Consider the following 11,024-nt stretch of genomic DNA (forward strand, 5'->3'; position numbering starts at 1 on the left):
AATGACAGCATACATAAGTACATTTTCTCTAAAACACTGAAGACAAAAAGAACTCAGATTATATTCTTATGGGAGTATCTGAAGGACAACAAAATCAAAAGCTAATTGTTCTCTTCAGAGTAAATTCCTCAGTTTTTAACATTATTTATTCTGTTATTAATAGTTTACTTTAAAAAATTAATTTTAATTGTAAAGTGTTTAATTCTTTTTTAGGGGGGATATCAAAATATCACCTGTATTAAGTATTGCATGCTGGATGTTTTAATATGTAAGGCGCATTGATTGTTTTATTACAGAAAAGCGGGGTATAAATAAAAGTTTTATAGGGCTGTGAGTCCACATAGGCCTAGTCCTACTATCACTGCGTGGGTACCATGATTGCGTGCGCCCGTCCATGCAGGGTGTGCAATGATGATGTCTGTGTGATGCAGCACCTGCAGAGACATCATGGGGAGCGGGTTCTTTTTAAGCCTCATGGAGGCTGCAGCGTTTGTCTGCTGCGGCCTCCATCTTGGGGAGAAAAGGCCAGTGTCTCACCACCCCTTTCTGCCCATCTGTATCCCCCCCCCCATAGTCTTCTGCTTTAAGCATTTCTCTCATCCCCACAAAATCACCCCCACAGGTTCTATTGTACCTGAAGTTAAACCCATGAATAATATTCTTCCTCTTTAATCAACTGACCTGGTATCTTCTAATCCAGAGTTATAATTCAGTTCAATTTTTGTACAATATTTAGTCATTTTCCATTTAGCAGCATAAAATAGCTACATTTATCTTTTCTGGTCTCTAATGACCACTCCTTAAGTCAATCATTACAGAGTGCATAAAAGTGAAGAAAATTAAGACAGAGATAAAATTTTAATTATGCCAAGAATAGTATTTCTAAATGCTAGCGATAATTTCTGAATAAAAGTCTTAACAATTAAAATTATTCTCCTGCACAAAAGAATTATAGAACAGCATGTATAATAAATGCCCCATGATGTGATGGGGCTGACATTCTGAATTGGTGCTTAAACATTTTCCAAGTACCGCCAGGAAGAGGAGAGATAAATAACCCAACACACTAGGACAGCAGAAACATATAACTCAACCAATGCAAAAAAAAAAGGAAAATAAAACCCAGTACAGTATCATCCTGAAGAGCTCATGTACTGTGTGTGTCTGTATGTGTCTGTATAACAAGAGAGAGAGAGATAATAAAGTGTAAACAGTTTCATGTACTCCTCTCTCCAGCTTTCTCCTCACTTTCCTTGTTAGCACTAATTACAAAGTGGATCCAAAATATCGTTCCCCAGAGGCTGCTGAAATACAATTCCTATCATCCCAGACCTTGTTGTTGTTGTTGTGTACCTTCAAGTCATTTCCGACTTATAGCGACCCTAAGGCCATAAGGGGTTTTCTTGGCAAGATTTGTTCAGAGGAAGTTTGTCATTGCCTTCCTCTCAGGCTGAAAGCATGTGACTTGCCCAAGTGGGTTTCATAGCTGAGAAGGGAATCGAACCCTAGTCTCCAGAGTCATAGTCAAACCATTGCATCAGACTGGCTCTATTGTCTTTAGCCAAAATGTAGCTGTTAGTCTCAACTACAGCAGATCCACTGAATCATCTGAACTTAAAAAAGCACAGACTTATGAATTAGTTGCCATTAGTTCTAGACTCCAGGACTAGATTTATATGCTCTTTTGTTCAACTATTTTAAAATATTTTATTACTCACAAGAAGTAATACCAAAGATGCGGGGTATACACCTCTACAACTTTAAAGGGGGGAGGACACTAGTATTAATTATCCTTATTACAGACATAATGACAAGATGAAAAAAGTCCACATCCTGCTCCTGATCCATTAACTATGATTTAAAAAATCAGCAGTGTTATGCTCCCTACATCCTTGGACTCACATAACAGTTTACCCTGGGGAAAGGAAGCAACAGTGTTGGTTGTCTGGGTAACCAACCATTTCAAGGGTAAATGACACAACCCCACAATGCAGCTTATGAAGGACACATGTCACTTCACACTCAGTTGACAAAGTAGTTTGTTCTGACAGGATGCATTAATTATCTATTCCATGCCACCGTGGAAGAAAGAACCCACAGGACTACAATAAAAATAGCATTCAAGGTGAAAGACATGCATTGATAACCAGATCTCTGGATTTTTACACACAATATGCTTTCAGAAATTTAGTGTGCTGAAGTGATGCAAATATTCAAGTTGTAAGTGAATCATAGGTAACTTCTACTTGTTGGTATTTTTCAGTCAAAGGAACAACCTTTATTCCTGAAATATCTTTTTTCTGTATCTAACCATAATTCTGTAACTAACTGCAATTCATAAGTTAGCTTGACCAGAAGCTAAAATTATGAAAACCATCATGATTCTGAAATTATTTCAGCATGAAAATATATGAATTTCTATTTAAGCATATGTGTGTGTCTTGTGTGCCTTCAAGTCATTTCCAACTTATAACAACGCTAGGGCAAACCTATCATGAGGTTTTCTTGGCAGGATTTGTCAAGTATCCCAAGAGAAATGCTGGACAGAAAAACAGCACAAATGCACAAATGTGTACAGACCATGTACAGATGTGAGAGCTGGACAATAAAGCAAGCAAAAAGGAAGAAAAACAACTCATTTGAGATGTGGTTTCGGAGAAGAGTGCTGAGGAGACGGTGGATGGCCAAAAAATACAACAAATGACTCCTGGAACTGATCAAGCCTGAACTCTCCCAGCAAGCCATGAAACTGTTATACTTTGGCCACATCCTAAGAAGGCAGGACACATTAGAAAACAGAATGATGTTAGGAAAGGTAGATGGTAGTAGAAAGATAGAGATACTGCATGCCATATGGATGGACTCAATCAAGGTCATGGGCCTAAATGTGTAGGATCTACACAGAGCAGTGAAAGATGGGGGGGACAGTCTTGGAGATGTTTCATCCATAGGGTCGCCATGGGCTGGAATCAACTTGAGGGCATTTAACAACAACAACATGCACAGAAGACCAACATTTTCACCTTGAAAACAAATATCTGCTGCCTTCTAGTATTGTAGAGCAGTCAAGTTATTTGAATGATGTACACAATTTGATTTAAATTCATGTGCATCTACTGATCATACTAATGAACCAGAAGCCATTCAGATGCAGCAACTAGAGGGTTACAGAATACCCACACTTCATTTGTATGTCTTACACAGAATGGCTTCCCATACAGGGTTTTCTCCTTACAGTAATTTGTAGTACTTACAATAATTTCTAAGACATATGAGAACACAGAATGGCTCTGCTACTTCTTTCACACAGTTAGTCTCAAAGATGCTACAAGATCCTTTTGCATATTGATAATCTATGTAAATCACGTCATTTTAAAAACCAATGCATATATGAGGAGTGCAAACCCAATATTCTCCTTATTTTCATATTGTAATTGCTGAATTAATTTATAATTGCTTAGTCAACCAAATTTAAATAAATACTGGGTTCCTCCCCACTAAAATCTTTTGAACATAAGAATAAACAACTTACTCTACATCCAATTGTTCTAAATTATCCATTAGCTTTCTTAATTTGTTTTAAAGGACATATACTGAACAAACAAGGAGAGAGAACAGAGAAAAATCTGCTACCACTGACTCCCTATCTCATCATGCCCACCATTCTCCTTAAGGAAAGGACAACACAGAGAAGTTTATCTATCCATAGAGTCGCCTTGTGTGATTTAACACCATTATTTCTCAGGCTTTAAATCCTGTAGATACAATATCTACAGACAGAGGAGGCTCTGTCCATGTATAAAGGTTGATGAGAATGACAGTGGAAGAAGGGAAGTGCTAGAGTGCCCACCCCAATCCCATTCCTCATATGTAGCGCACACATGCTGTAAAACAACTGAATAGTATTTGTGTATCTCAGAGAAGCATAAAAGTGACTAACTCAATGGATAATACAGTAGCTTAAATCCCACAAACATTGTTAGCATGCAAATTATTTTACTAGCCTGCTAGAAACTAGTGTGCCTGCAGGCACAGAAGGGATTGAATCCTCCACCGCTCATTCAAAGGATTATTTTCTGGTGGATCCACAGGAGGTTTCCCTGTTCACACAGCCTGCTTGGTTTCTACGCACAGAACGTGAACACTCCATCTTTCCTCTAAAAGCCCACTGATATGCACACGTGAAAATCATGTGCCTGTTCTCTATGCTATTTCTCATTGCCTGCAGCTACCAGGCAAGCACCTAAATGCAAGCCAAGCTTAAACATAACAATTAATCATTCTGATACAGAACAACATTTCTGCAGCTGCATATGTATATTAATTTGGTTCTCAGAAACCTCCCATTCTACAGCAAGTCAACAGTCAAGTATATGAACTGCTTCTTATTAACTGTAAATAATACTCTAAATTATGAATTGCCAATATTATGATTACTCATGATGCATCATAGCCTTAAGCTAATATAATTACACTAACTTCACAGAAAGGGCAGTCTACATGCTACTAAGTCTTAGAATTATTCAATGAATAGCTGAAAAACAGCATCTTGTGGCTATAAAGAAAATAAGCATTGACACAATTTTCACTTCATTCAAATATTCATTAAACAGTGCTGCAAAAAAAGGACAGTGATTTTTTTAGAAATATGTTGCAATGTTTGAAAAGCTCATCCAGTCCATTTGGCAGCAAAAACTACAACAGAACAGTTTTACCCACAAAAATCTCTCTGAAAGAGATGGTGCAGTGGTTCTGAATTATTACATTTATATCTAGCAGGTACTGTTTTCTGTTTTCTTTCATTTTTATGCCCTTGGTTTTTCCCAGTTGTAGTAATAAACAGTTGTGTGGCCTTTAGGAAGAAGTCTAAGTAGTTATAAGAGGAAACATTATTCATTATTCAGAGTCATGCAAAAAGCAAGGGCAAATTAGATAAGCATTAGTGGTCCCTTCCAAGCACAATGTTTATTTTTTTTATTCACATTTTCAAGGCCCACAGGTTCCCATTCTAATAAACAGAACACATTAGCAGAGGCAAATGGAAGAAATGAAATCAATCAAGAAACTGAGGGGAGAAATGCATAACCCTGAACAGCCTCTTGAAAGATATAACTGGAAAACCTAACTGTATCAATAATGGGAGCACCACAAAAAGAAGATAAAGAGGGAGCGAGAGAGAGAGCAAAGAAAAAGTGAAGATGGACAGAATGACAGCATTGCACAAACAGAACTGGAGATGGATCAGACAAGATGCTTCAGTGATGGGAAGAGACCTGTAAGAATACTTTTGGTATAAGGAGTATGAAGCTGACAGAGTGAGTGCAACAGAATGTTCTGTCTGTTTTCAACAAACAGCAATCCTAAGAAGCAAGACAGCAATGCTAAGCACACTCATCGGGAAATACTTCTACTGAAATCAAGGCTTGGCCCATCTATAGCAAATAATCTGTCCATGTTTTTCATTAACGCCTGACAGCCACTTACCACTAGCAAACCACTAGCCGCTTACTACTAACGCCTGAGTTCATTCTCCACCAAGTCATTACTCTCTCCATCTAACTTATTTTACAGAGTTGTTATAAGGCTAAAAGAGCCAGGAGACCTACATCTGTTGCCCTGAGCTGTGTGAAGTAAAGGCTTAATACACATTTATTAAGGGGTAGAGCAACAAAAAAACAAAACAAAACCCTGTTTCTAATAAATGTACATCATTAACAGTGCAATCCTATACAGACCTACTCAAAGGACTCCACGCACTGAGCAACACTCCCTGGTGTTTTGTATAGTATTGTCACCTACATTTATTATTTAAAGTATTTACTGTATATCCCACTCCTTATCACAGCTGTGTCTGATAAGTTTACCTTCCGAGTTAATTCATTAAAGAAGATCTGGGAATAAGCACAGAGGTTATTTCACAGTAAAAAAAGAAAGCTCTGTGTGCAGACACTGCATGTCAAAAAGCCAGGGCATCGCTGGAAAGACTGTTGTTAATATATGCCTTCAAGTTGTTTCTGACTTATGGTAACTCTAAGATGAAACTGTCTATCATGAGGTTTTCTTGACAAGATGTGTTCAGACAGATTTCGCCTTTGCTTTTGAGACTGAGAGAGTGTGACTCGCCCGAGGTCACCCAGTGGGTCTCTGTGACTGACCAGGGATTCGAATGCTGATCAACAGAGTCATAGTACAAAGGTCAAGCAATAGCATATTACAGTGGTACCCCGGGTTACGAAATTAATTCGTTCCGCCGCCGCTTTCGTAACCCGGAATACTTCGCAAGCCGAAAAACCCATAGGCGCTAATGGGGAAAAGCCGCGATTTCGTGTGAAATAGCGCCGAAAAGCACCAAAAAATTTTTCGTAACCCAAAAAAACCTTCGTAACCCGGAACAGTTTTTTTAATTGGATTTTTTTCGTAACCCGGAAATTTCGTAAGGCGGCGCATTCGTATCCCAGGGTACCACTGTAAAAGCAATATAATAGACTGAAAATTAAATGTATGCACAATGCTAGCCATTTACTGAGAAATCGCTGCTTGTGAGTCTAAATACACAGTGAAGGTACATTTTAAGAGCGGTACTTGGCTTCTAACTAAGGACCTTTATGAAAGACTAGATTTTAAAAATCATTCCAAACCACTTTAACTCAGCAAGGCATATACTATATACTTTCAAGTCCAGCCTGGCTTACAAGGAAGTTGAAGGAAAAGATCACTGGCAACCCGAACGACCAAGAATTGCAAACAGCGGACAAGACAAGGGGATCTTGTAGCACCGTGCAAAAGAAAGTGTAGCATAAGCTTTCGAAGAGTTGTTCTACTTCCTAAGATTTGCACGGTTAGTCTCAAAAGTGCTACAAGATCCCTTTGCATACTGATATTCCAACAGGTCTCTGGATTTTACCACAGTTTGACAGCACAAGCATGCACACAAACATGCACAAACATGAGAGCCGATCGGTGTGGAGCAATAGAAAAAAGTCTCTCCTAATTTTATCTGACAGATGCATCTGACATGGTTCCTCAAGTTCTTCCGACTGAGGTGTTTCCCTTTGGAAATGGCACTATGAAATGCGTAAAGCCGAGGTTCCTAACCTGGGGTGTGAGACACAATTTCAGGGGATGCGACAAAGAGTGGTGCGTGTCCTTAAGTGACAAGTCATGAGCCATCACTCAATTTTTTTCTGAATAAATTAGAAATTGCTTGTTTTAGATTTGCGTTTTACGCATGGAGTTAAACGTTTCTTTTAAAAAGTTCAATTTGTTCACACGTAGCATTATATGTGTTTCAATGTGCGACTTCTTCCCCTTCAAATGTGGTATTATTTTTGCAGGGGGTGAGATCATTAATCAAACATTTCCTAGGAGTGTGGGGCACAGAAAAAAGGATGGGAATGGGAAGGAAAAGCAGACAGAACAAACTCAAGAAGTTTAAGCGGAAAAAGAGTGGAAAGACAGCAGAGACCTTAAACAGTCCTGAAAGGGAAAGAAAGAAAAAGAGCAGTCAGGAAAAGTTGTTCATGGCAGAAAAAGAGACCAGAAGTTTCAGTTAAAGATTTGGGGGTGTTGAGCAGGAGGGATGGAAGAGATCTGATGTGGTGTAGTAGTTTGATCCTCAGATTACAATTGTGGAGACCAGGGTTTGAATTCCAACTTGGCCATGGAACCCCACTGGGTGACCTTTGGGCAAGTCACACTCTCTCAGCCTCAGAGCATCCTCTGCAAAGGCAGACCTACACCAAGTCCCCCCCCACCAAGAAATGAGGCAAGTAAGGAGCTAGTTCAGTCTGTTATGTTAGCTAACTTAATTTCTTAAATACACTAATTGATTTGAGAGGCAGTGTGGGATAGTGGTTTGAGTGTTGGACTGTGACTCTGGAGACCTGGGTTTGGACCTACAGGGCAAACTTTGGGCAAGTCACACTCTCTCAGACTCAGAGGATTGAAAAAGCAACCCCTCCCTTGAAGAAACTTGCCAAGAAAAGCCCCTGACAGAGTTGCTCTAACTCTGGAAGGACTTGAAGGCACAAAACAGAAATGCACACAGTGGTTTGAGTGTTGGGCTACTACGACTTCTGGAGACCAGGGTTCAATTCCTTGCTTGGGCATAAAAACCCACTGGGTGAATCTTGGGCGCATCACACTCTCTCAGCCTCAGAGAACAGCAATGGCAAACCCCCTCTGAAGAAATTGGCCAAGAAAACCCCATGATAGGTTCACCTCAGGGTCACTATAAGTCACAAATAAAGACAGAAGTGACACACAACACACTCACACACGGGGGTTTGAGTGTTGGACTACTACAACTTCTGGGGACCAGGGTTTGATTCCTCATTCAAGCATAAAGACACACTGGGTGAACCTTGGGCGAGTCACGCTCTCTCAGCCTCAGAGGGCAAAATCAATCCTTGTCAAGTAAACCCCTTCATATAGGTTCACCTCAGGGTCGCCATAAGTCAGAAATGACACACAACACACTCAAGCACAGGGTGTCACTCTCTCAGCCTCAGAAGAGGACAAAGTCAAACCCAAGCCCTCCTCCAAGGAACCTTCCTAAGAGAGCTTCCTCAGCCATGGAAAGCCCTTGGAGGAGTCGCACTCTCTCAGCCTCAGAGGAGGGCAAAATCAATCCTTGCCAAGTAAACTAGGTTCACCTTAGGGTCACCATAAGTCATAAATTAAGACAGAAGTGACACACAACACACTCACACACGGGGGTCTGAGTGTTGGACTACTATGACTTCTGGAGACCAGGGTTTGATTCCTCACTCGAGTATGGGTGAGTCACACTCTCTCAGCCTCAGAGGAGGGCAAAGTCAAACCAAAGCCCTCTTCTGACAACGCTTACTATGAAGAGTATCCTCAGGCATTGAAACTCCTTGGAGGAGTCACACTCTCCCAGCCTCAGAGGAGGGCAAAGTCAAACCCAGGCCCTCTTCTGAGAACTCTTCCTAGGAGAGCTTCCTCAGGCACTGAAACCCCTTGGAGGAGTCACACTCTCTCAGCCTCAAAGTAAAAACGCCCTCCTCTGAGGAACTTTCCTATGAGAGCTTCCTCAGGCATGGAAACCCTTTGGGGGAGTCACACTCTCTCAGCCTTAAAGTAAAAACACCCTCTTCTGAGGGAGCTTCCTATGAGAGCTTCCTCAGGAGTGTAAACCCCTTGGGGGCCTGTCACACTCCCTGAGCCCAGAGGAGGGCCTGAAGGCAGTGAGGCGTGCTGCCTGCAGGGGGCGCTGTGGCGCAAGGGTGCTCCGCGGGAGGCGCGTGGCGCTGCGCCCGTCCGTTCGTACCGATGGCGAGTCCGACGACGACCCTTCCCCCGAGGAGCGTCTCCTTGTCGGGGGCGGCGGCCAGAAGGGCGGCTCCGGCGGCGAAGACGAAGCTGGCGAGGAGGATGGCGGCCCTGCGCCCGCAGCGTCCGTTGAGGGGCCCTCCGAGGAGGGCGGCGAGGGCGGCGGCGCCGACGGTGCTGGAGACGAGGAGCTCCTGCCAGAAGGCGTCGAGGCTGAGCTCGCGCTTGAGCAGCAGCAGCGCCCCGGAGACGACGCCCGTGTCGTAGCCGAAGAGGAAGCCTCCCAGCGCCGAGAAGGCCGACACCACGTACACGAACGACGGCGTCTCCCCGGACTGGAAGCGCCGACGGGCCGCGCGCTCCAGCTCCGACGCCGCCGAGGCTGAGGCCTGGCTGTTGAGGCTGGAGCACGACTCCGCGATCAGGCTCCGCTCCCCGAGGCTCTCCGGAGGAGGAGGCGGAGGGGCAGGCGGCTGCCGTCGGCGCTTCTCCCCCATCAGGTTGCCCAGGCTCCGCAGCGTGTATTCCGCCGCGTTGGCCTTGCGGGACATGGTACTACCGCCGCCACCGACGACCAAGGAGGACTGCCTTCAGCGCCGCCGCCTCGCCCCGAGCGCCTGCTCCTCCTCCGCCATGGCTCCCTCCTCCTCGGCCTCTCCGCGGGCACAGAAGCAGCAGCAGCCTCCTTCAGAGAGACGCCGACAGCGACGACGCCATCCCTCTGCCACCTCCTCCTCCTCAGTCTCTCTGAGTGGCCCACAACCACCCAGGAACCTGCCCAGCAGAGCCCGGCGAAGAAGGGCCTCCAGGAGGAGGGAGAGAGGGCGGGGAAGGGGAAGGGGAGGCACCGCGCTCCTCGCCCGCCTTGCCTGCTGCTCATAGGCTGCCCATAGAGTTAGGGGTTGGATGGGTGTCTACAGTCACACACACACACACACACACACACACACACACATATATATATACACACACACACACATATACACATACATATAAATACACATATACATACACACATAAATACACACACACTCATATATATATACATACATACACACACATATACACATACTGTACATATATATATATATACACATGTACATACATACACACACACATATACACATATATATATATACACATATACATACATAATATAAATAACATATACAGACACATATATATACACATACATACACACACATATATACATATATATATATACAGACACTCATAAATATACACACATACATACACACACATATATACATACATATATATATATATACAGACTCATAAATATACACACAGACACACACACACACACACATATATATATACACACATACATGCATACACACATATACTATATATATATATGCGTAAACACATATATTTAGATGTATATGTATATATATTCCTAGTTCCAGAGATCCATGTTTACTCACCTGGTCAATTTCTTCTTAATCCCTCCCAATTTGTATTCCAGACCCCCCTCCCCACAAGTCGGAAACATCATGGATATTCAAGAAATATCGCAGATATATCACAGTTATAATGGGGGCACCATTTTGTCTCTCTTCGCTCTCCACAAAGGACCAAAACTGTGGACTCCATGAAGAGGGAGGGACAAGTATATATGTGTGTGTGTGTGTGTTGGTGTATATTTATAAGAAAGAAAATAAGAATATATGTATGAAAATCAACTGGGTAAATGTGTGTGTGTGTGT

The 11,024-nt window shown here is 42.7% G+C and overlaps 1 protein-coding gene across 2 annotated transcripts in view; it reads right to left on the reverse strand.

The window, feature by feature from the left end:
• The window catches only part of SLC2A13 (solute carrier family 2 member 13), a 131,169-nt gene extending 121,127 nt beyond the window's left edge, over positions 1-10,042 (reverse strand). Inside the window, exons 1-2 of one of the 2 annotated variants that reach the window (XM_042467468.1) lie at positions 10,023-10,042; positions 9,293-9,941 (exon numbers count right to left, since the gene is read on the reverse strand). In XM_042467468.1, coding sequence (XP_042323402.1) covers positions 9,293-9,845 — 553 coding nt within the window. In that variant the 5' untranslated portion in view covers positions 9,846-9,941; positions 10,023-10,042. The other variant, XM_042467466.1, reaches the window with a different exon arrangement.
• Positions 10,043-11,024: the final 982 nt, after the last annotated feature.

The sequence above is a fragment of the Sceloporus undulatus genome, chromosome 5 (genome assembly GCF_019175285.1).
Source record: "Sceloporus undulatus isolate JIND9_A2432 ecotype Alabama chromosome 5, SceUnd_v1.1, whole genome shotgun sequence".
Lineage (NCBI taxonomy): Eukaryota > Metazoa > Chordata > Lepidosauria > Squamata > Phrynosomatidae > Sceloporus > Sceloporus undulatus.